This window comes from Ptiloglossa arizonensis, chromosome 3, assembly GCF_051014685.1.
Source record: "Ptiloglossa arizonensis isolate GNS036 chromosome 3, iyPtiAriz1_principal, whole genome shotgun sequence".
Lineage (NCBI taxonomy): Eukaryota > Metazoa > Arthropoda > Insecta > Hymenoptera > Colletidae > Ptiloglossa > Ptiloglossa arizonensis.
In genome coordinates, this window is record NC_135050.1 from 24,823,743 (window position 1) to 24,851,147 (window position 27,405).

Sequence of the window (27,405 nt, forward strand, 5' to 3'; positions counted from 1 at the left end):
CGGCGCACCTCGTGTGTTATTAGGGGTGATTATCATTGAGATGGCTGATGCGCGCGTAGCCGTATTTTCGGAATCGTTAGCAGCGATATACGAGACCGCGCGCTTGTTATTAATAACAATTCGACGACCAACGTGGTCTCGACAGTTTTCCACAATTCTGATCGTAAAATTATGTTCCCTTAGGGGCGGATCGGTTCACGGTCACGAAACGCTCGCCAAACATCGCCAGTGGGGCCATTTTGCAAGATGTTGACTGGCGGAATTCTTTTTTTTGGTTATTTAGAACGGTGACACGGACGTCGTTCGGTTCTTAATTGATTATCTTCTTTTTACGATCGTGCAGTTGACTTTAACGAGTTTTGGGTATTACGAAAAGTGGTCGTCGTTTTTCAGCCGTTTGTTAATAGGTTGTTAGCCGAACTGAACAGAAAATGGCGTGTCATTCCGACAGGTTTCGTTCGCTTAACCGTAACCGCGTCTCGCGATTGGTTGCAACTGAAAAAGGAGCGATTGTACGCGCGAAAATATATCGAAAATCGAAACGAATTTATATTTAATAACGGACCGTTTATATTCCATGTCGGATTCACTTCGAACCGTACACACAGCAGCTATATTTCAGTCTACGTCATTAAGATGTTGATCGTCGCGTAAAAGATTTTATATCCCTGCGAACAATTTTATGCAAATATTCTTCCACTCGGTTGCACCGTTGATTGAAAGTACCTCGCAGGAAATGTTAATGTTTCTGGACGGATATAACGTATTCTGTGTTCCTTTTGCTCGATGGTGAAATTATTTTACTCGACACGAGAATGTTTATCATATTTTTATGCCTCGAGGAAATAATTCTACTATACGAGCTCGTTGAACACTCTCTTCTGCTAAACTGTTTCCTATGGATAAATAAGCGAGTACTTAATGTAACGTTACGTAAACAGAACAAGTCCGAAAGACATAATTCGAGTGAAATTATGGCAAGCAGAGACTCGACGTTATCGATCGTTGGTTCGATAATGTTTATGGAATTAGCTGAATTATTACCCTGAAGTATTACAGAGTGTGTTGGTCAAAGTTATTCCCAAAGTGCATCGACTTTACAGGGAATGTAATGGACAAATCAAATACCATTGAGCTATTATTACTTTCCAAGAAATTATAAAAAATAGTTATCGAGGCTGTCATTCACGATGGTCGTTTGTTACAGAAAAAATAATGTTATCTGTGTAGTGAGTCCCGTCCGAAGCTGGAAGAAGTTAATTAGGCTTCGGCAATTATGCAAAGTGTGGCGACCACTGTCCTCTCTGATAAGTTAATGACACTCGCGGTGTCGCTGTTACAAGATACTTTTGAACACTGCATCTGCCTATCGATCTTTCGATCTTTCTTTAATTCGTTGAAGCTCAGCTTTACGTGAAACACTTTGCGTTTCTGTTACTACACAGAATGTTGGAAACAAGAATTTTAAGAGTAGATTCTACGCAAAAAGTTGATAAAAAAATGATTTGTGCAATTGCAAAATTATTGTAAAAAAAATTCGTTACAATTGTTCTCTTCCTTTGTCGAGCAATATTCGAGTTCAGTTCTAATAAAAATACTCTAAGTGCGAAACTTTCACTGCTGACTCCCAAATCTTATGAAAGTTAATCGTGCACTATAGCACTACATTTCTCCTAATTTTTCCAGCTCTCAGCTTTACACGAGCTGCGAGAGTACCATCTCGAAATATTAGTAGAGAGAAGTGATAGATTCAAATGAAAACATGAGCACGATAATGAATTTCTAATCGGATGCAACTGAGGTAACTCGGCGGGAAAACGTCACAACTCGCGCTCACATGCATCAAGCACACTTACCCAGAAGCACACTCGACCAACAAAGACACCAGTACTTGGACGTTGAATTCAAGCGACTCGATAATTAAGTATTCGGATATGATACAAGACTATAAACAAATTTATAGTTAAAATACTTGCTACCGAAATTAGAAGTCGACATCAAACTGTCTGTCGAACGATACCTAGTACAGAAACCTTATCGGTTACCGATATTTTTGACTCGACAAATATTTCTCTATTAAACCGATAAATTACTCTCGAAATTAATGAAGAAGTAACGACAATTTAGGCGCAAATTTTCCCAAAAATATTATCTGCAAAAGATCTATTATTATCTGTGATAGATCCGAATGAAAACAAGAGCACGGTAATGAATCCTCGATCGGATGCAACTGAGGCAACTCGGCGGGAAAATTTCACAACTCGCGCTCACATGCATCGAGCACACTCACCCAGAAGCACACTCGACCGACAAAGACACCAGTACTTGGACACTGAATTCAAACGACTCGATAATTAAGTATTCGGATATAATACAAGATTATAAACAAATTTATAGTTAAGATACTACCGAAATTTAAAGTCGACGTCCATCAAACTGTCTGTCGAACGATACCTAGTACAGAAACCTTATCGGTTACCGATACTTGTGACTCGACGAATATTTCTCCGTTAAACCTACAAATTACTCTCTTCTCAACGAAGAAGGTTCTTCCTCGTGGAACACATCAACAACAATTTACCTGCAAATTTCCCCAAAAATATGATCCGTCAAACGGTGGTCACGTTCAACTCACCGAAGCTACATGACCTCCGGGTACGGATATTCTCGCTGTACCATCTTGAAACGGCAACCCCCGTGACGAGTGTATCGGAGAACTCTCTCCCACGCGAGCGATGGGACACGATTCGTCTCGCGGTGGTGACGAGAACTCGGCGAGGAACGCATTAAGTCGGCGGAGGGCGGTCGTCACTCCCGGTACTCGAAATATCAGCGTCGAGAGGTAGGTGGGGTGCGTGCGAGAGAGGATAGATAACAGCAGTGGGGAAATCTGCGGAACGAAAGCGAGAAGCGAACGAGAGACCGTCCTATTACCGGGCAATACGGTAATGAATCTCCGATCGGATGCAAATGAGGCAATTCCACGGGAATATGGTAGAGGTCGAGTAACGCGTCAGGCCCGAGTCGAGCGGGCGGCGATGGGGCGGGAGGGGGGCCCACACGGTCGGAACAGTTGGTGTGTATCGGGGGGACCTCGTGTAAAGGGTCGGGGCAAGGGCCCGACGGCCCGGGGGCACGTGCACGCACGCATACATTAACACGCGCGTGCTCCTGACGGACCGCGAGCAGCCGAGGGAGCCGGGCGGATACCCGGCCAACACACGCAGACGTTTAGGCGCCACGGCCTTCGAGCCAATAAATCCACGCTGCCTCATTACTAAGCTTGTCTCTTTAATTGAAATCTCGTGTTTTTCCAAACACCCTTTTTGCCCCGATCGCGAGTTCCCAGCTTTTATTTAAACTCCGCGACACCTCGCGATATCTTTTCCCCCGAGCGCTGCCCGACGAGATGCCACGGCGTCTTCTTCTTGTCCTCCGCGGAGGAGGAGGAGGAGGAGGAGGTGGCGGTGCTGGGAGGGGGTACGAGGGGGGATCGCGCGGGGGCCCCCGTACGATTTATGCGTCTCATTCGGCCACCGTAGGCCCCGTGATCCGTTTTCATTCTCGCTGCTAATCGGTTCGTCGCTTACGGAATCGGTTTTTGAGACGCGGATCTCCCGATCGAGAGACTATTCGTCGTCGACGCGGACTCGACGAAACTTCTTGCACGGGACGATCTGGTGAAGGGAGGGAACGTTCGTCATGGGGATTGGAAGGCGATACTGTTTTGTATCGTTACTAGAGGGTGAGGTATTCACAGATATGCACGTTTGGACGCTTGTCGATAGTCGGGTGGAACATGAACACTCGAGAACCGCAACGGGCTAACTATCTTTTCTTTGTGACTTTCAGTTTCTAAAGTTTTGTTCCAGAATGCATCAGAACACTTATTTATGTTTATTATTTTCTATTTTGAATTAAATTACTATTTCACTAAGTACGTGGAAACTGTGCGTGTTTTTTAACCTTGAATCTACAGCAGGTACAATTGTAGTGGAGATGTTCGTCACGGATCTATTGTTCCTCGAAGCGGTGATTTTCCGATTCGAATGACGCGTACGGGGATTTTTACACTTGGTGGAAGTTACGATTGTTGTAATTGTTGATATCTACGGTGGAATATAAGTCGTTTGTTGAGGAAGAGATACGAAGTGAACTGTGAGAAGCATTGAAGTTACGACGAGCTTCGTTGATCGCTGTAGTGGCTGATGTGTTGGGTGTATTAAGTAATGGTCGAAATTAAGATTGTTTCTGAAATTATTATTGTAGAGATTAGAGTATTTTCTGTGAAAGAGATATTGGTAGAAGTTATTAACCGAGATTTGTTGAGGATCTATGAATAGATATTATTAGAAGTTATTGACAGGGTTGGGTGTCTATGAAATAGATATTATTAGAAATTATTAACATATAGATACTATTATCTATAAAATATATACTATTGATTTTTGAGGCTATTTTATTCATAGTAGTTACCATAGGAATATTCTATGGTAGCTATGTAATTTTTGCAACAAGAAAGAGGGAGATATTAGTAGAAATTATTAACAGAGTTGGGTGTCTATGAAAAAGATATTATTAGAAATTATTAACGTATAGATACTATTCTCTATGAAATATATACCATTGATTTTTAAGTTTATTTTATTCACAGCAATTACCATACGAATATGCTATCGCTTGTAAGGTACTTTCGTGAAAATGTGGACCAAGAATAAATAACTTTTGCTAACCCCCGATGACAACAAAGGATCAGTGAAAACTTGATCGTGACGTGTGAGAATTCTAGCTAATATAACGTTAGATAGTAATATTCGGGTAATTTTTTTCAGAGATTTTAAACCGATGAAATAATTATTTAGGTGAGAACAACTTCTCGAAGAATCTCTGTGTTAAAGTGAATGAAATGTAACACATATTGTTAGGTAAATTATGATCAGTTATTCTCGAGAGAAAATATTATCGTTGAATCATTAATCACTCGTAGAATTACTAACCATGTTCATAAGTTTCCCTTATCTTCGAATACATTTGTAATCTACATCAGTGTCTCGACGTTGTTTAAATTATTTAGAACGAATTGAGAAATTTCTTAAAATACCTTTCATATTTTATCACAGTCGAACGATACGTTTTTCCATAGGTATACGATAACGGGAGAAACCATAAGTTTAGCCAGTCTATGGTCGAAGTGTCCATCGAAGTTACAAATCCATCGATCAGTTTCCAGCACTCGAACCTTCAACTTTGGGATTCCTGTTTTCTTTAGACCCGTTGCACCCGATAGGAAAAAAAGAACCGACCGTCTTACTGGAAATGTCGACACTCACCTACACGGACTACGATAAATCTTCCTAAGAAGGGAAGTTAATTAAATTGTCAACTCCGTTGAAAAGTCTTCTCAATCTTCGATTCTACTTGCGACCTGCATCGATGACTCACTGCCGCTCTTTGAGCTATCTGTGTCACCGTTCGATGTTTAAAACCGAGAAACTAAATTCGCGAATAACGATATTAAATCGACCGATTCTCGTGATCGTGGAAAATAGAAAACGAGATGCAAAATTGCATCTTTTCGAAATATTCACACGACCGACAGAAATGAATAAAAAAGATACTGATTTTGTACAAAGGTGGTATAATTCATGGACTTTTAATCGAAGATTTGCATCAAAGAGTAGAAAAAAAATAAATAATGTCTCTGTTACTTAAATTGAATTTTAATTTCGAGTAAAATACTCGAATACAATCGAATCGATGAATTCAAGAACGGTTCAAGCAAGAAATTAACCATTTTCAAATTCATGTGTTCAATTCGTATTTAAAACATCTAGAATTTGTTCAAATATTTCGAAATCTAATTTACAAACTTGTCGTTTCGAATTTGATAAAGTGCATCAAAAATAATTGGACGCGAATGTGTGTTTGAAAACGTATTAAAAAAATATACATATCTGATCAATCTGAAAGAATATAAAAAAGAATCAGACACCAATATACATTTAGAAATATATTAAAAAATATTTAAAGTGCAAATTTCGAGTCTGCATCTTGGTTAAGAGGGGACGATTTTTTTCATTTTTTCAATTTATTTTACTTGACTAAATATTATTGTATATTTTTGTTTCTTTCTTTCCAATCAATTTTAAATTCTATGGTAGCTGTACTAGCTAGTATCTATGTTAAATATTTTTTAATATATTTCTAATATATTCTAAATATGCCTATCACAAAAATCGATTGGAGGAAAAAGAAACAAAAATAAGAGTGGACGATTAATTTGTTTTTATTCAATTTTAGGTTTTGTACTTGGCTAAGTATTTTTGTTCCTTTCTGTCCAATCGATTTTAAATTCTATGGTAGCTATACTAGCTAGTATCAATATTAAATATTTTTTAATATATTTCTAATATATTCTAAATATGCCTATCACAAAACTCGACTGGAGAAAAAGGAACAAAAATAAGAGGGGACGATTAATTTCTTTTTATTCAATTATAGTCTTTGAACTTGGCTAAGTATTTTTCTATATTTTTGTTCCTTTCTTTCCAATCGATTTTAAATTCTATGATAGCTATACTATCTAATATCAATATTAAACATTTTTTAATACATTTCTAATATATTCCAAATTTGCCTATCACAAAACTCGACTGGCGAAAAAGGAACAAAATAAGAGGGGACGATTAATTTGTTTTTATTCAATTTTAGGTTTTGTACTTGGCTAAGTATTTTTGTTCCTTTCTTTCCAATCGATTTTAAATTCTATGATAGCTATACTATCTAGTATCAATATTAAATATTTTTTAATATATTTCTAATATATTCTAAATATGCCTATCACAAATCTCGACTGGAGAAAAAGGAACAAAAATAAAAGGGACGATTAATTTCTTTTTATTCAATTATAGTCTTTGAACTTGGCTAAGTATTTTTCTATATTTTTGTTCCTTTCTTTCCAATCGATTTTAAATTCTATGATAGCTATACTATCTAATATCAATATTAAACATTTTTTAATACATTTCTAATATATTCCAAATTTGCCTATCACAAAACTCGACTGGCGAAAAAGGAACAAAATAAGAGGGGACGATTAATTTGTTTTTATTCAATTTTAGGTTTTGTACTTGGCTAAGTATTTTTGTTCCTTTCTTTCCAATCGATTTTAAATTCTATGATAGCTATACTATCTAGTATCAATATTAAATATTTTTTAATATATTTCTAATATATTCTAAATATGCCTATCACAAATCTCGACTGGAGAAAAAGGAACAAAAATAAAAGGGACGATTAATTTCTTTTTATTCAATTATAGTCTTTGAACTTGGCTAAGTATTTTTCTATATTTTTGTTCCTTTCTTTCCAATCGATTTTAAATTCTATGATAGCTATACTATCTAATATCAATATTAAACATTTTTTAATACATTTCTAATATATTCCAAATTTGCCTACCATAAAACTCGATTGGAGAAAAAATACCCAAAAATACTCAGCCAAGTACAAAGCCTAAAATTGAATAAAAACAAATGAATCGTTCCCCGTGAACCAAGACGAAGACTCGAAATTTGCGGTCCAAGTCCACTTATTTAAAAATCAGGTGAACGGACCGTGAACGCACCGCGGCGAAGGACACACGAGAACACGCGAGGAGTCAATTTACGATCTAATATCGAGGAGAGCTCTTCGATATTAGCATAGCAATCGGCGCAACAAAGCTGCTCTCTCGTTCCCTTAATTGTGCTCAATTGTCTCGGTAAAATGTCCGCGGTCGTTCGAAGGACCCTCCCCCCCTGTATTTCCCCGCGCGTGGGTTTAGACCGGCTGGGAACGACCGAGGCGATTTTTACGCGGAACGGCGGAAAGTAAAAAAGCGTGTTCGATTAAAGCGTGAAGGTGTCGTGACGCAATTGGCGGGGAAAGCGGGCGTTATCGAACGTAACGTACACCGTATTCCCTTTCGAAAAGTTCATTTCAATCCCATCCATTTTTATAGGCGCAAAGTGATTTCGATCGGCCGATACTTACTTCGCAACGGGCACGGGGAATGTCATAACGCGTGTCAATCGGGCCCGTTTCTTACATCGAGAAGTCGATCGCGTTCGAGCACGACCGTGCTTTTTATTCGTGGCTAGCCAAGCGTAATCTTAACCAGGTTAACGTAAAAAGACTAATCACTCGACGAGGTGGGGTTTTGTCGTGCGATCGCTCCTCTGGAAAGAAGGAAAAAGAAAAAGAAAAAAAAAAAGAAAAAAAACTGTGTCCACGAATACGCTGCGTGCGCGAAGAAACTCGGCGTGGAATTGGACGATTTCGCAGCGTTGGATTAAGAGCGAATGACTTTTTATCGACGATTATTACCGCGATACAGGTGAAACGAAACACAACTGGGGTCAATTTTCAGTTATTTGAACAATCGAGAGGGTTTCCAATGTTACGAGAATTGTAACTTTGATTACGATTGAAAGAGTTGGAGTATGTTCGATGCTCGAGGGAAATTTTGGAGCTGGAAGCTTACTCGAAATTATTGTAATAATTTGAGATCATCGGGGCTCGTTCCAAGAGTTTGAGAACACCAAGAGGATATAAAGTATCTGAATAGTTGGAGTGGTGAAAGGATATTGAACTGGAAATTTTATTCGGTTATTTGGATTATCTTCCAGGAGATTTACTTTAGGATTTTTACATCGGTGAGCTCTCCTGTGAATGTACACGTGTGGATAAATTTCGTTCGATTGATTCGAATAATTCGATTCGGATAATTCGAGGTAATGAAAAGAAATCAATTTGCACAGTTCGGGTAGTTAAATGCAACGAAGTTGGAAATTGTTTTCGGTTATCGGTGATAATAATATTAATTAGAAGTTGTCGAACAGGTCGAATTTCTCGAGCTATTCGAAGGGCATATTACTCGAAATATCGAGTACTCGATTCTGTTCGATGAAACGAGTTTTACTTGGCCTACATTTCGAGTACAACTGTCGCGGTAAGTCGAGAATCGTTTACGGGCAATGAAACAGAATAATCGAAGTTGTAATCAATTCGAATTTAATTGGAAGTTAAATTTAAATTCTATGGTAATCGATAATACGAGCATCGTATCTTGCGTCGAACCGCTGTTAATTTATATAGTCGCTTACGACCACGGTCGTACGGGACAAAAAAATTGCTCTACTTTGTCGATTACAGGGTGTTGCGTAACACTGCCTTACGATTCCCTTCAAAATACTTTCATCGCCTCAAAGAATGAGCAAAAATGTAAAGAAAGCTCTGTGCAGAGATATTCCTATAGAAATCAGAGATTTCCAAGTAGACTCCAAATTTTAAAAAATGGTGAACACATCTTCTTTCGAATACACTGTCTTGTAACTTCCTCAAAAATCGTCTTAAATCTTAATTAAATCATCGATCTTCTGTTCGAACGAAATGATAGATTCTTGGAGAATTTTCAAAATAATTTTCCCTTATCCTACCGAAGACAGAAATTCTTAAATACTTTCTAACATGATTAAAACGATCGATATTTATTTCTGAACTCATTCAGATCTCCTTCCAAGATTCTCTCATCTCGAAAAATAAACTTGTTAAAGAAAAATCCAGATAGAATAGGCAAACATTATTTACTCTACATATACCATTTCCTTATCAGAACGTAATTACTATTCATTATTCAATAGGTAAAAGGAAAAAATAATAATTACAAAAACACTACGTATTGATGGGAGCAAAATCAGATATCGATCCATCTCCTTGTTTCTTTGCTCTATTTGTTACCAAAGAATACTTACCACTCGTTAATCAATAAATAAAAAATATCTCAAGTACAAAAACACTACATCGACCTCATACCAAATGGTCTTCTTGTATCTCTACTCTATTTGTTACCAAAGTGTACTCTCCATTTAATCAACAAAAAATTAAAAAAATCTCAAGAACAAAAACACTACATCGACCTCATACCAATTGGTCTCCTTGTATCTCTATCCTATTTGTTACCAAAGTGTACTCTCCATTTAATCAACAAAAAATTAAAAAAATCTCAAGAACAAAAACACTACATCGACCTCATACCAATTGGTCTCCTTGTATCTCTATCCTATTTGTTACCAAAGTGTACTCACCATTTAATCAACAAAAAATTAAAAAAATCTCAAGAACAAAAACACTACATCGACCTCATACCAATTGGTCTCCTTGTATCTCTATCCTATTTGTTACCAAAGTGCACTCACCATTTAATCAACAAAAAATTTAAAAAAATCTCAAGTACAAAAACACTACATCGACCTCATACCAATTGGTCTCCTTGTATCTCTATCCTATTTGTTACCAAAGTGCACTCACCATTTAATCAACAAAAAATTAAAAAAAATCTCAAGTACAAAAACACTACATCGACCTCATACCAAATGGTCTCCTTGTATTTCTACCTTATTTGTTACCAAAGTGTACTCACCACGCGTAAATAAAAAAATTTTTCAAATCTCAAATACAAAAACACTACAACGACCCCGTACCGATTTCCTTGTATCTCTACCCAAATTGTTACCAAAGTGTACTCACCACGCGTTAATAAAAAAATTTTTCAAATCTCAAATACAAAAACACTACATCGACCTCATACCAACTGGTCTCTTTGTATCTCCACCTTATTTGTTACCATAGTGTACTCACCATTTAATCGACAAAAAATTAAAAAAAATCTCAAGTACAAAAACACTACATCGACCTCATACTAAATGGTCTCCTTGTATTTCTACCTTATTTGTTACCAAAGTGTACTCACCACGCGTTAATAAAAAAATTAAAAAAATCTCAAATACAAAAACACTACATCGACCTCATACCAACTGGTCTCCTTGTATCTCTACCTTATTTGTTACCAAAGTGTACTCATCATACGTTAATAAAAAAATCAAAAAAATCTCAAGTACAAAAACACTACATATCGACCTCGTACCGATTCGTCCTCTTATCCTTCACCCTATTCCAAAACAAACTCGCCACCATTTAATCAACAAAAACTAAAAAAAAGTTCTCAAGTAAAAAAGAAAACCCCCACTACATAGACCAGGTATCGTTGCGTCTGACCATGGAAAATAATCGACGCAAGCAATAAGATCGTCGCGCCCCGGTAAGGTTTACCAGGGATGCGCGCGGTGATCGCGAGTCGTTGCGCGCTCGTTAAAGATCAGAGCTGAAATATCGCGGGGGCCCCCGTGCGTCGGGTATATTTGAGCCGGGGGACTTCTGGTTACGTGTCCTCGGGGCTGTCGTGTTGAAAAAAGTTTGAGTCCCTCGCAAGACAGCGTCCTGGCGGTCAGTGATCCTTGGCGTCGTGGTCGTCGGTTGGTCGGTGCTCGCTCCTCCTCTGACCGTAGCCGTTTCGGCGCAAAAGGGGGCAGCTTGTACTTATATTCAGCACGGGCGCACGGCCCGCGTTCCACGTTCCACGGTTTGCGCGCGGTGGCGGTCGCGGCGGGGAGAAATAGCTGGGCGCATTATCACATACGTTAAGTTTTTCTGGCCCTATTGGCCCAGAGCGTAGGCCACGAAAAACGACTGATTAATCGAACCAACACGGCGAACATTCTTCGGTGGGGCACCGCGTATACAGCCACGCGAGAACCGTGAGCAACAGCAGCAGCAGCAGCAGCAGCAGCAGTCTGGTTCGAACACCACACCCTGCGGCTCCTACATTCGCACGGATGTCGGGAGAAGAGACACCGAGCCGCGCGCAGAAAAACACCACCAATACCATCGAACCCAGCGGTCGGGTTCCGTCGATGTCTTCGAACGAAAACCGGAATGCGTTTCTTGGGGGGAGCAGGGAGGGGTACCGTTCGAACTTACAATTAACGCGGTACAATACCATGCGCGTTAGCCACCGTTTCTCGGTAGAAAAAAAATGAATTAAATAAAAAGGAAGTCGCCACGGTATCCGCGGACACTCCCAGAGAGATCGCTGACGGTTGCCGCTCGGTTACTTTCGAGCTGACCGCGATCGGGACCGGAGAGGAGATCCACGCGATTACGGAGAGGACTGCGGGGGGTTGGACGATCGAGGACACCTTGCCAGGGATTAGACGGATTTCTGGGGAACGATCGAGGTTTTTCGTGTTACCAGATCGGAGATTTAGAGTTGAGGATTTTTAGGTTTTTTGATTTTTGGAGGAGGTGTGTTTGAGTACTTGTTTTTGGTATTTGGGTTAGTGAGTTGTAGGGTAGGAAGATAAACAAGTGCGAGGGAATTGGGTAGGGTTTTTGGTATGACAGAGGTTGATACCTAGAGTATACAGAAACTTGTCTTTTTTCATTTTTCGTACTCGAATTGTCGAGTTTTGATAGTAGAAGGATCGACGAGTTGAAAGAGATTAGGTGAATTTGTCTTACGAAGTTGGAGATTTAGAGGAGTTGAGGATTTTTAGGTTTTTTGAATTTTTTTTTGGAGGGGTGGGTGTTTGAGAACTTGTTTTTGGTACTTGGGTTAGCGAGTTTTAGGGTAAGAAGGTGAACGAGTGCGAGGAAATTGGGTGGGTTTGTGAACAAGGATGAAGGTTTTTGGTGTGACAGAGTTTGATGTTTAGAATACCCAGAGACTTGTTTTTTTTAATTTTTGGTACTCGAATTGTCGAGTTTTGCTAGTAGAAGGATCGATGAGTTGAAAGAGATTAGATGAATTTGTGTTACGAAGTGGAGGATTTTTATATTCTTTGATTCTTTCTTTTTGGTGTTCGAATACTTGTTTTTGATACTTGGGTTGGCAAGTTTTGGGGTAGGAAGTGTGAAGAAATTGGGTAGAGTTGTGAACAATGATGAAGATTTTTAGTGCGACCCAACTCAGATCTAACCTAGACCTAACCCAAAATATTTGTATCTTTTTTAATATTTGATATTTAGGTTGTCGAGTGTCTGAGCTAGAGGAGTTTAGACGAGACTGGAGAAATCTTGGGTTTCTACTGTGTTGATTTGTATCTTTTTTAATATTTAGGCTATCGAGTGTTTGAGCTAGGAGGGATTAGACGAGACTGGAGAAATCTTGGGTTTCTACTGTGTTGATTTGTATCTTTTTTAATATTTAGGCTATCGAGTGTTTGAGCTAGGCGGGTTTAGACGAGACTGGAGAAATCTTAGGTCTCTGCTGCTTCGATCTGCATCTTTTTTAATATTTGATATTTACATTATCGAGTGTTTGAGCTAGAAGGGTTTAGACGAGACTGGAGAAACCTTAGGTCTCTCCTGCGTTGTTTTGCTCGCGTTTGGGAACAGATGCGAGTACAGTTCGCGCGAAAACGAAGATCTTCGAATTACGTTTCTCAAGGCGTTCCAGTTCCGCGAACGTGACGTCGGTGATGTATTGCACGCTGCGGTTCACATAGTTGCAACAGCACTCTTTCGTCGTCCGATTCTAAGTAACACTTGGTAGCGAATTACCAACGTAGACGACTAACGAGTGATTAGCTAGCTCGTTGATCTCTTTAACTGATAAATCTGCACAGTTCGTGTCACGTGTCTCTTCTTATAAAACCTTCAAGGTCAAGTTTCTAATTCCTCGTACAATGCCACGAACGGACCTCGATTAAATTATCAATCGTGCCGATCGATTCAATGATTGCCGATCGAATCGTGTTTGCCACGTTAACATCGGCGCGGAGTGCCGACGAAGCTGATTTCATCTAAAGGATCACCGCGGGAACATCGACGCGAAATTTCTAAGGACCTTCGAAGATGGCAAGGGAACTCCTTGCAATCTTCGAAATCATCGTAATTTATATTCCAAATTCAGAGTTAACCCCACGATGTTACGCTACAAAATTGCAACACGGTTGCTCCGGTGAGATCAACCCGACCGCAAAAGTAATTTAAGAAAATGCAAGCGATACGCGTTCTTTTCTTTGTACGCATGTGGTAACTTTCTGATATACTGACATAGGTATAGCTCTTGCAATCCATTACCGACGGGGCAAAAATACATACATTACACCTGTTTACCAGACATCAAACCTCATTCTCTGCATATTTCTCGGGTCGTTGGTGTGCTCTCTTTCACAGGAAATCGACATTACGTCGAGATGTAGAAAATAATTATGGTAATACGCGTGGCAATTTACCGAATACAGAACAGAGTTGCGTAGAGTGTTTAGTGACCTGAGAATTGTGAAATATGGCATTTGTATAGGATCGATTTGTCTCGTTTTGGTAACGAGAGGGTTGTTCTTTGAAACGTTTTGACATTTAAATTAAACACTTGGAAAACTTTTAGAAATCGTGGTATATAATTTTTTGAATACGAATATATTTCTCTTTTAACATCGAGACATACCTAAAGGTGGAAAACTGAGTTAACGGGAAACAAGTTAACAATACATTTGATGGACAATGTATAGAGTGGTGGACTCTACAATATATAGATAATAATACGTAGAGTGATGGACTTTACAATTTTGTTATAAATTGTATTTTAATATTTGATATTTAATCAAATGTATAAATGTATAAATAATAATATCTAGAGTAGTGGACTCTACAATATATAGATAATAATGCATAGAGTGGTAAACTCTACAATATATAGATAATAGTGCATAGAATGGTGCAGTATATAGATAATAGTGCACAGAGTGGTGCAGTATATAGTTAATAGTACATAGAGTGGTGAACTCTACAATATATAGATAATAATATAAAGACTGGTGGACTCTACCATATATAGATAATAATGCATAGAGTGATGACCTCTACAAGTACGCTCCAAATTTCCAACTAAGCCCAAAATCTCACGCATGAACCCTTTCCTCTACATATTTCATACCACGCGTTCAAATTTCGCGCTATAATTCGAACAAACGCCACGGAAAACTGTCATGGCGATCAACACTTTAATACCAAAACTTATAACTTACGTATTGTAGAATCGGTTTTGTGAATGAAAGATGACACGAATGTTGATCTACGATATGTTTGATGTTTGTTTCATCTACAAGAGAACTATCTACTAGTGAAAATGTTCGATAATCGTTATAAAAAGGAGTCAGCGATGACCGAGAGGTCACCCAAAGAGCAAGAGAGTAAATAATGCCAGATTTAGAACACCCCACTCCAGATTGATCACCACTAATTGCGTACCTGTACCTAAAAAAATCAATTACTTTGAAATATGTACCACCGTTCAATTTCCTCGCACGTAGCTCTTCCGTTCGAAACGTTATCCGTACAAGTGGCAACGGACCCCACAAGTCGCTCACTACAGACCTCCGATAAAACTCAAAACCTCGTCCCCAAAGCTCGGTACAGTTCTTGGGTGGTCTCGTCTCATCAGGAACGCATCCCGCGTTCTCGCTAAGCCGCGAAAGTCCGCGTCGAATTGAAAACACCGCGCAAAGATTCGCGGAGCGTAACGCTTCGGGGCTAGAGAGAGAAAGAGAGAAAAAGAGAATGAAAAAAAACTCGCGCGAAACCATCAGACGAGAGGGAAACTCCCGCTCCGGCACTTTTCCTTTCTCGTACGAGAAACGCCACTTGTTATGCCGACACATCGCTTAGTTATTACGTAGCGCGTAACCGTGTCCCCCTTGGTTCGTGCGTTCCGCCACGACGAAACGTGGTCGTTTCTGCTTTAGAGACGCGAACCACCCCCGCGACCTCACCCCCGAAAGTGTCGTTCCTCCCGTGGCCTCACGGCCGATCAGAAAGCAGACCCGTCCTCGGGACAGACATTCCGCGCAGCCGGTGTAGCCAAAGTTAAACTTTACACCGTTCCGTAGCCAGCTCGCTCGACCGGGACGCGTGATCGCGCCATGTGTGGATGCAAACCTGCCCCCTCCTTACACACCGACAACCCCCCGTACCCCACCGCCACCACCCCACCCCTTCACCTACTCCACGTATTATGACTGCTCGTGGGGCACGTTTGCGGTACGCCTCCGAAGCGACCGATCTTCGAATCTGTTTCGTCTTATCGACACGTGACGCGGAGTACTTCGAGACTTCTCGAACATACCCCCACCCCTTACTTCCTTTTCGTCGGGGGTAATTTGGACGATGGATTTGCGCGAATCTTTGACATCGATTTTCTACAGATTGGTGAAAAGTTTGGGGTAGAGGTGGATATTGGAGATTTTTGGTGAGAATTAAATTTGAAGTTGTAGAGGGGACTATCGAAGCGTTATAACGAGGGAATTTGAAATGATTGAACTCTTCTCGATTGGGGTAATTTGGAGATGGATTTTTGTGAATCTTTGACATCGATTTTGTACAGATTGGTGAAAAGTTTGGGGTAGAGGTGAGAGGTAGAGATACTAGAGATTTTTGGTGAGAATTAAGTTTGAAGTTGTAGAGGGACTATCGAAGCGTTATAACGAGGGAATTTGAAATGATTGAACTCTTCTCGATTGGGGTAATTTGGAGATGGATTTTTGTGAATTCTTGAGATCGATTTTGTGCAGGTTGGAGAAGAGTTTGGGGTAGAGATGGATACTAGAGATTTTTTATAAAAATTAAATTTGAAGTTGTAGAGGGAACTATCGAAGTGTTATAACGAGGGAATTTGAAATAATTGAACTCCTCTCGATGGGGGTAATTTGGAGATGGATTTTTGTGAATTTTTAAGATCGATTTTGCCCAGGTTGGACAAAAGTTTGTCCAAGAAGTTATAATAAAGTAAATAAGAACACTTCTCTACTGAGAAGTTGAGGAAAAGACAAACTTTTCATCCCCCCTCTATCGATGGAAATTTGGAGCCAGATTTCACAAATCTTTGAATTCGACTTTGTCCAGATAGTGGGTAGACGAAGACACTTGAGAATTTTGGTGAGAATTGAATTAAAAATTGAGAAGGAGATACTAATCGAGAGCAATTGAGTTGGTTGAAGGTTTGAATTTGTTTTGAAAGCAAAAATTTACGTTCCATTTCTACAAATTGGAATTAATCTCGAAAGAATAAGAATACTACGCACAGAGAGACGTCGAACCGTTAAGTATCGCGTTGTTGATAAATTTTTCCAAGCTCCAAAGAAAACTATGAAAATTATGTTCGAAATATTCCATCTATAGAATTCCGCATCGTTCGAAAAACTTCCGTACGTTCTTCAACGGAAGAAACTTTCTATGAGTAATAAGTCCCCTTGAGCTTCTTCTGGGGGACTAAATACATGCTAATTTTCGGACATTACCCCAAGTGGTTAATTCGTGTTACGTGAAGTGGAAAAATAAAGCGCAACCGTCTATTTCGGGTAAAATCATTTGCATTTCTTTCACGGGCGATTACAGAGTTCGTGGCTAATAAAATTTGAGTAGCTCGAAGACTTCATCGTCGATATCGCACGCAAATCAACGCGTAACCTTCAATTTGCTGCACGCGATGCGGATCATCAGTGTAAATTTTCAGCAGAAATAATACCGTTTGCTGTCTTAACGGACCTTCAATGAAAGACTACCGAGGTATTCGAAAATTTTATACTTCCGTGAGTCGATGCCGGAGTCATTCAGTTTTGTAAATATACCCATTTCGTTGTCAAGAACTATCTGGGACATACGTTCGATAAGTTTGAGGAGTTCGTTAAAAACCTACAACAATTGAAACCGAAATCGAATTAATCACGAGCTTTGAACAGTCTCGCAATGTCAAGTTGCGTATCAATGATCTTCGAGTCTAAAAATCTGGTATCGACGACTTCACATCCTGAAACACCATGTTTAAGAGTGTTGAATAATCGGTTATGTTACTTCTCACAGAACAGTGTTGACGTGTCAACGATGTAACCTAGATTCCAAGTTTCGAATCGTGGAACACGAGTATCTCCGAGTGGTCAGAACCAACGTAATCGATTCTTTGCAACTCGTGAGTCCCAAACGAGCTCTCGGCGACTCAACGTACGAAGCGAATATTTTGCAACGAGAATAAAAATTTATAAAATCTCCACTCGAAACCACTGGTCCTACGACTGGTTACATCTCGAATCTGACGAAATCTTTGCTCGACTAGACTTGCATCCCGATGTCTGCCCAATAATCAGCAGCAAAGTCTTTTGCACGAACCATCCTGGAAAATTGAAGAGTCACCAAGTGGTCTATCTACCAATTACTACTTCTCCAACATAGAGTCACTGCTGGAGAAGTGTATACAATTAATCGATAACCTAAATTGAAAAACAAATCGCATCGCTCGACACAGTGATATTTCACCTCACAAACGACCAACAACGCAGCCACCTACCCTAAACACACATTTCTCTCTCGCATCGCGACGATCCATCGTCGTTCTTTCCATTCCTTGAACACTTGATCAATGTTAACAGGTGCAACGATCAGATTTCTCTCCTCCTTGACTCGAAGGATCTCATTTACAGATCTCTTTCAAAGACCCAAACAACAAACTGTAACATCATACATAAATGTGTGTTCCTCATCAATAAAAGTATCGATGATGTACGAAGTATTGAAGAAGATCTATGTTGGAGAAGTAGTAATTGGTGGATAGAGGGTACCAGTACGGTAGTATCCTCGGTGAATGATGATACTCGTGCTTTGCTTATTGTTTCGATCGATAAAAGATTGACATCAAAGTTCCTCACCGATAAAAGTATCGTTACCGATCCACTGTTTGCAATTACCTAATCGTCTATCTAGCGGAACACCGCGAAAATCCATCTGGTACGAATTGCCAAGAAGCGGGTCTATCCTTGGCGCGAATTCGGTATCGGTTAGGCATGCACGCCACGGAGACTCCGGGAGGATCGCGGAGGGAGGTCGCGGGAGCGATTTGGTGACATCAAAGTTTAATAAGCGCCATAAGCCGATCCGAACTGCGGCTAAAACTCGCCGGGCAATAAAACCGGCAATAAAGCGTTCGCCTTTCTCACGTCCTGCGAGGGAGGGAGGGAGGGGTTGGAGGCAAGCGGACGGTAGGTAGGAAGCGTGCTCGCTTGCATGGTGGTTAACCGAAAGGTTAGAAGGGCGGGAACACATTAGCGGTGGTAGGTGGCGTGCTCATAGAGACGTCCGGTCGCCCAATTACTCCCGCATTAAATCAATGTTCCTCCAGGCTGGGCCATTCCGGCATCCCGGTAATAAACCGTGGCCAACATATCTGCACGACTTACGGGCTCATCCCTTGCGTCGCTTGGAACCCTGGCCCACCCACCCCCGCTACGAGACAGAGGGGTTCGGCAGGCCAGGCCGGTCGAGAAATGTGCTTTCTGTCGTAATATTTGGCTTTAAATCATGTCGCGTTGACAGGCCCCACTTTCCTCGCACCTTCTGATTCATCCGCGACACCGACCACGACCCCCGTTTGCGATCTTACTCGCGCGTTTCCGGCACCCCCTTTTTCTCTCGTTCGACGTTTCTCGAGTTTCTTCTGCGTGGCTCGGCCGGAGATAGATCGAGGTGGGGATCGGTTTTTTAGGGGCAGTTTCCTTTCTTTTTTTTTTTTCAGTTTTCCAGGGTGGAGTTTTAATTTTGGGGAAGCGGTAACCGGTGGGTAGCGGGCACGAGGTTAGGTCTGGGTTAATGATAATACTCGTGCTTCAATTATTGTCGCGATAGGGTCTGCTTTTAGGAAGATTTAATTTTACACTTACTTTTGAATAAGATTTACTTTTGAGAAGTAGTAATTGGTGGGTAGGGAGTATAGATATGGTATTGCCTCGGCTATTGATAATACTCGTGCTTTGCTTATTGTCGCGATAGGGTCTGTTTTAGGAAGATTTAATTTTACACTTTCTTTTGAAGAAGATTTACTTTAGAGAAGTAGTAATTGATGGATAGAGAGTACAAATACTGTAGTGCCTCGGTTATTGATAATACACGTGCTTTAATTATTGTCGCGATAGGGTCTGCTTTTAGGAAGATTTAGTTTTACACTTACTTTGGAAGAAGATTTACTTTTGAGAAGTAGTAATTGGTGGGTAGGGAGTATAGATATGGTATTGCCTCGGTTATTGATAATACTCGTGCTTCGCTTATTGTCGCGATAGGATATGCTTTTAGGAAGATTTAGTTTCACACTCTTTTATCGAGGAAGCTTTACTTTAGAGAAGTAGTAATTGATGGATAGAGAGTATAAATATGGTAGTACCTCGGTTATTGATAATACACGTGCTTCGCTTATTGTCTTGATAGGATCTGTTTTTAGGAAGGTTTATTTTTACACTTTCTTTTATTGAGGAATCTTCATTTTGGAGAACTACTGTAGTAAACGATGTATAGAGGGTACAATAGTGTTTCAATTATTAATAATACTTGTGCTTCGCTTATTGTCTCGATAGAATCTGTTTCTATAAAGAAATTATCTTTACCCTTTTCTATTCAGGAAGCTTTACTTTAGAAAAGTAGTAATCTGTGGATAGAGAGTACAAGCACAGTAGTGTTTCGGTTACTGATAAAATTTATTGCGCAGATTCCCGATCGGGTGTCGTCGGTTTAAAGAGAAATCTCTCCACGCGTTCGCATTATTGCCCGTACTTATTTATTCGCTTCATTTCACGTCACTGTTACACGACTCGTAAATGTACAATATACGCGCGAAGTAAGAAAAAGAAAATTAGATAAATAGTAAAAGGAACTAGAAGAAAGTGCAACGAGTCGAGTCGCAGCTGCAACACCGTTACACAACCTAACCTCAAATTAGACGACAGAAGGCGATTTAGACGCCAGTCTCGCGATATTACAACTTCCACGTTGCTCGCCTTTTTTTATCTCTTCTCAATGTGGAGACATACTTTGAAAATTTTCCGCTCCAATTTTCCGTTCTACTATCGGCACTGGTATATACTCGGAGAATCGTGGAGGATTGAGACGATGATGTAAGAACTCGCGAGGTGAAAAGCCTGCAAATTCGTTCGATAGGGGACTGTGTTAAGGGTTTCGCGCGGGACGAAGTCAAACGAACTGAACGTCTATGGCCGCGTTCAACCGTGAGATTAGCCTCGCGCACAATTTACGACGGCGATCTTATTCACAGCTAGGCTTTCATATAAAAGCTTTTTCCTGTAAGCTGCGATACGTCCTTCGGCTTCGGGCTCGCTGTGAGAGCGATTGTGCGAAAACCGTGCGACGTAACAAATTAACGCTGCCTGTTTACGTATGAAAATTTTACAACTTTGTAAATATTTATCAAAACGACTCAAGAGATTTACGTACGAAAATTTGACAACTTTGTTGATATTTATCCAAGCGACGTAACAAATTAACACCGCCTGTTTACGTACGAAAATTTTACAACTTTCTTAATATTTATCAAAACGACTCAAGAAATTAACGCTGTCTGTTTACGTACGAAAATTTTACAACTTGGTAAATATTTATCAAAACGACTCAAGAAATTCACGCTGCTTGTTTACGTACGAAAATTGTACAACTTTGTTAATATTTATCAAAGAGAACCAACCGAACTACAAAATGTAACATCGAGAACTATTATCCACTTTGCACGTGCGCGTAAATTTTATACAAAGCTTAATTTTACGCGACAATACCTTTCTGTGTAATTTCTATTTATAGTTACTTGTTGCGGTTTATAATTACTATTTTCTATTATATAGCAATATCCGAATTTAATTACATCGTATCGATTGTTACGGTACAAACTTTTAATATAGTTTAATAATGTGAACTGTACTTAAGGATATAATTTGTTTAGAATTTAAATAGAAACTAATTTCTAAATCTTTCCAATTGTTTCAGGTACCGAGATGACGCTCTCTGTTGGACCGACAGGTAAGAAGACTGACACGATCGTTTTAATTCGTTGCGTAAAAATAATTTTACGTCTTTCCTTACTGGATCACGAATTAGATTAAAAATTAAGGCAGGAAGCGATGTTTCGCGTATCAATGAATTCTCAAAGGCAGGTAAACGCGGTACAAATATCATCGAGATTATCGATCTACGCTATTGATATAGTTTTCTTTTTAATTATATGTTCAGCGTCGTACCTAGGCGATTATTTTAAGGTAAGGGGGGTAATTCAATGTAAATCTTATAAGATTGAATTTGATAAATATTTTTTTTTTTTTAATTTAAAAATTTGTGACTATCGTTGAAGTTTTCCCCGAAGATTGACTCCAACTATTATTCATTTCACGATAAAATTAAATTAATTATTTTAAAGAAAGGGGGGCAATGCAATGTATTTTGCGACTGTCGTTGAAATTTTCCCCGAAGATTGACTCCAATTATTTGTCTCGCTTCGATACAATATTTAAAGCAATAATTTTCTAATAATATCGTAAACCTCTCTCTTTTTATTCGAAACGAACACTCGCGGTCTCTATAGCTCGCGCCATGGGTTCGATTCGCACGAAATCGTGCGCAAAAAAATCATTTCGATCGAGATCGGAAAAGTATCTTCGATCGCGCGTCGATCGACGAATTCCTTACGAGCCTTGAACTGATACCCGTGAAATTAGAGCGACCGGTAAATGTAACATCGAAGGCGCACGCATAGAGGTGTTAGCTGTCGAAGAAAGGGAGCTACGAAAAGAGGTTTTAACGCGTTTTAAACCATAGTCCGACTTTCGATTTACTCCCCCCCTGTGGAACCGGGGGAGAGTGGAAACAGAAAAAGAGTGGGCGCGTAAGAGAGATAGGGAGACAATATGTGCGTTTAGGAGCAAGTAAGAGCGACGAAGAAAAAAGTGCGTGTGTACGAGAGGGAGGAAGAGAGAGCAAAAGTGTGATTCAGAGAGAGAGAGAGTAAAAGAGTGTTTCGAAGAGAATGAAAGGAGTGTGTATGCGTGAGAGAGAGAGAGAGAGAGAGAGAGAGAGAGAGATTGGGAGGAATGGAGAAAGAGTGTGTTCCATAGAAAAAGAAAGAGAGAAGAAAAATGTGTACAAGAGAAGAAAAGAGTGTGTTCCATAGGAAGAGAAAGAGAGAAGGAAAATGTGTACAAGAGAAGAAAAGAGTGTGTTCCATAGAAAGAACAAGAGAGAAGGAAAATGTGTACGAGAGAAGAAAAGTGTGTGTTCCATAGAAAGAGAAAGAGAGAAGGAAAATGTGTACAAGAGAAGAAAAGTGTGTGTTTTGTAGAGAGTGAAAAAGAGAAGAGACACTTCCAAGAGAGAAAAGAGGATGTTTTGTAGAGAGAGAGAACGAGAGAAGATGTATTTCGAAGAGAGAAAAAGAGTGTGTTTCAGAGAGAGAGGAGAAAAGAAGATATACTCCCAAAAGAGAAGAAGAGTGTGTTTCATAAAGAGAGAACGAGAGAAGAAATACTTCTAAGACAGAGAAAGAGTGTAATTCATACAGAGAGAAAGAGAGAAGTGTGTTTCTGAGAAGAAATGTTTCTTAGAGAGAGAGAGAGAAAAAGAGAATATGTATATGAGAGGAAAAAAGTTCGTGTTTTGTAAAGAAGAAAAAAAGAAAGAAATGCTTCCAAGACAAATAGTGTGTATCTCGTAGAGAGAGAAGGAAAGAAGAAATGTTTCCCAGAGAGAGAAAAAGAGAATGTGTGTACGAGGGGGAAAAAAGTGCGCGTTTCGTAAAGAGAGAAAAAAGTGCGTGTTTCGTAAAGAGAGAGAGAAAAAAAGAAATGCTTCTAAGAGAGAGAGTGTGCGTACCATCTGGAGAGAGAAAGAGAAGAAGAAATGTCTGTGAGAGAAAGAGCGTGCGTTTCGTAAAGAGAGAAAGACGTGTTTCGTAAAGAGAGAGAGAAAAAAAGACATGCTTCTAAGAGAGAGAGAGTGTGCGTACCATCTGGAGAGAGAAAGAGAAGAAGAAATGTCTGTGAGAGAAAGAGTGTGCGTTTCGTGAAGAGGGAAAGAGTGTACGTTTCGTAAAGAGAGAAAGAGGGAGAGTGTGTTTCACGGAAGGAGAGAAAGAGACAGGTGTGCGTACGTGCAAAGAGACGAAGATACGAGTGCGTGTATATACACCTAAGTGTGCGTCTGTACCTGTGTACGAGAAAGAGAGAGAAAGAGTAAGAGAGAGAAAGACAGAGAAAGTGTATGTAAACGCGCGAAGGAAAGAGAGAGATACGTAAGAGCGAGGTGCAAAAAGAAAGGCAGAAAAGGAAGCAGAAAAGGGGAACAGCTAGGGATATAAAGGAGCACGGGAGCGAGGTGAATAATACAGAGAGATTGACGTCGCGACGCAATTCCATTGTTCAAAGTGAGTACAGAGCGGAGCGGTCGCAGAAGCAATGAGCAAGGCAACGAGCTTTGCCACGAGGTTCTTGCCCACCGGTATAAATCAACTCGCGAGTGACCAAACCACTCCGGCCATACGATCCGCCGTATACACCGGCTACATCAAATTAGCGACACTTCTTTCGAGCGACATGTCGATGCCGGTTTTTTGCTATTCGCGGAATACTTTCTCTCCGCTCTGCCTATCCGTGGCTTCGAATCGACTTCTTTCTATTCTATTCGGCGGCCCCCATTGTCGCTTGTCCGCGTTCGCTCGTTTTTATACGCCACTTGAAAAATCATATTTACCAAACGTACGGGACGTCTATCGCGGTGGTCGTTGAGTAGAGAGAGGAAGAAAGGAAGAAATGTTCTGTGGAGAGAGAGAGAGAGGAAGAAAAGAAGAAACGTTCTGTAGAGAAAGAGAGAAAGAGAGAAAGAGAGAAAGAGAGAAAGAGAGAAAGAAAAGAAGAAACGTTCCGTAGAGAGAGAAAGGAAGAAAAGAAGAAACGTTTCGTAGATAGAGAGAGAAAGAAAAGAAGAAACGTTCCGTAGAGAGAAGGAGAAAGAAAAGAAGAAACGTTCCGTAGAGAAAGAGAGAAAGAAAAGAAGAAACGTTCCGTGGAGAGAGAGAAAGAGGAAGAAAAGAAGAAACGTTTCGTAGAGAGAGAGAAAGGAAGAAAAGAAGAAACGTTTCGTAGATAGAGAAAGGAAGAAAAGAAGAAACGTTCCGTAGAGAGAGAGAAAGGAAGAAAAGAAGAAACGTTTCGTAGATAGAGAGAGAAAGAAAAGAAGAAACGTTTCATAGAGAGAAAGAGAAAGAAAAGAAGAAACGTTCCATAGAGAGAGAGAGAAAGAAAAGAAGAAACGTTTCATAGAGAGAAAGAGAAAGAAAAGAAGAAACGTTCCATAGAGAGAGAGAAAAAGAGGAAATGTTCTGCAGAGAGAGAAAGAAAAGGAGAAACGTTCCATAGAGAGAGGAAAAAAGAGGAAATGTTCTATGGAGAGAGAAAAAGAAGGAAATGTTCTGCAGAGAGAGGAAAGAAGAGGAAATGTTCTATAGAGGGAAAAAAAGAAGAAACGTTCCATAGAGGGAGATAAAAAGAAGAAACATTCCATCGAGAGAAAGAAAAGCAGGAACGTTATATAGAGAGGAAAAGAGTGTTTCGTAGAGAAAAAAAGAAGAAACGATCCATAGAGGAAGAAAGAGTGTTCGATAGAGAAAGAAAAAGTGTTCGATTGAAAGAATGTTTCTTACAGTAAAGGAGTTTAACATCGAGAGAGAGAGAGAGTTTTCCATAGAGAGATAGAGAGAGAGTGTTCCATAGAGTGAAAGAGTTTTCCATGGAGAAAGAAAGAGTGTTCCATAGAGTGAAGAGTTTTCTATAAAGAGAGAGAACGTCTTCTCACTGATTCGAAATTTTCAAACGCAAGATACATTTTCAAGCTTTTCCATTGGATTCCAGCGAGAAGGAAAACCGTATACATCTCTATTTCAAAAAAAAAGAAGAATACAATCCCGACCATTCCCGGAAAACTAATCTCGAGAAATGAAAAACATTTACTATCGTCACGATGACTCAACGATTCGAACACTTCCATCCTCGGAGACACTCGAATGGTTAAAATTCCCCGTATCCGCGAATTCGACATCCATCGACGTTAATAGCGATTTTAATTATAAACGAACGGCAATCGGAAGCCGATAATTAACCGAGCGGACGAATCGATTCGAGATCGGCGTTCGAGCGAAAATAAATTCCGACTATAATCGCCCGGCACCGCGTCGCGAATATTTTAACTCGTTGAACGAGGAAAGGTGGTTGTAGCGGGTGCTCGCGAAAACGTTAATTTCCAAAAGATTCAAGAATCGAGAGTCGTACGAGGGAAACCCATTGTAAACGACCACAACCCACCGTGGGTAGTAATTAATGACATCACCCGGGTCGACGTAATTAACCAAAACTGATCCGACACTAATTGCAAATATCCGATCCGTGGTAATTAATAACTCGCGCGACGTTATCAGCCCGCGCACCGTGTGTCGTATCTCTCGATCGTTTTGCTCGCTTATGAATCGCCCGGTGAATCTCACCGCGAAGAAGTACAGTGTAATTGGCCCGCGAGATTCCATCGCGAAGAAGCAAAATAAAAAAAAAAAAAAAGAAACAAATAAAAAAAAGTGTACGGTGTACGCATATTACACGCCGCGCTCGCGCATATTTTATTCGCGTGTTCGTAATTCATCGAGATCGCTTTTTTATAATTCTCTCATTGAAGTAAATCGTGCCCCGCGATCGTTCATCGGAATAAATCGAGGGCCCGCTAATGTCTTTATTGTAGCGATTTGATTACACGTTCACTCGACTCGGCGCGCATTTCGAATATACGTAGACGTTGGTAGAAGAAACAAGAGTAAAAAGAAAAAAAATAAAAAGAGAAGAAAAAAAAAAAGAGAAAGAAACGAAACCAAACCGCGACGCTAAGAGGTTGCTCGTTGACGCTTGTACTCGCGGATGATCGTAGTACCCGTTTCTTGCTTTCTTTATCGAAATTATTCACGAGTACTTGGCGCGAAAGATTCTCGCGGAATTATTCAACGATTACGAGCAACAAAACTACGATCCACGGTGAGCGGCGACTTTTCCACGAGCGTATTCTCGAAACGGGAGAATTTAATTGGGTGCGTTATTGATGGTGAAATCATTTTCGAAACGGGTTCACGCACGGTAGAGATAGATCGAAAATTAAGACAGAGGTAACTGGTGGTACGAGAGGATTATATTCTTTTAGTGTAAACGGTGCGTTATTGTCGGTGGGAATAATTTCTTGCGAGTAAAGCAGCGAAGATGCGATAGGAAATTATTGAATATTACGAGCAACGATAACGCAACCGATGGTACAAGTGAATTCTTCGATTATATTTTTCAAACGATCGGAAGTGTTTAATAGAATGGGTCGGTTATTGATGGTGAAATAATTTTCTCTAAGGAAAATGGATTTAGGTAGATAATAATAAAAGATTAGAAATAATAGTAACGCAATTGGTGCTGTAAAAGAATTCTTCGATTATATTTTTCAAACGATCGTAAGTGTTTAATAGAATAGGTCGATTATTGATGGTGAAATAATTTTCTCTAAGGAAAATGGATTTAGGTAGATAATGATCTAAAATTAGAAATAACAGTGACGCAATTGGTGGTGTGAAAGAATTTTTTTACTATATTTTTCAAACGATCGGAAGTGTTTAATAAAATAGGTCGGTTATTGATA

The 27,405-nt window shown here is 39.9% G+C and overlaps 1 protein-coding gene across 5 annotated transcripts in view; it reads left to right on the plus strand.

Annotated features, from left to right (window-relative positions):
* Positions 1-27,405, plus strand: part of LOC143143979 (protein trachealess-like) — a 303,155-nt gene that overhangs the window by 58,129 nt on the left and 217,621 nt on the right. For all 5 annotated transcript variants that reach the window (XM_076305878.1, XM_076305877.1, XM_076305879.1 and 2 more), the window contains one exon: positions 21,691-21,723. In XM_076305878.1, coding sequence (XP_076161993.1) covers positions 21,691-21,723 — 33 coding nt within the window. Of the gene's footprint in view, positions 1-21,690; positions 21,724-27,405 lie in introns of those variants that run through there.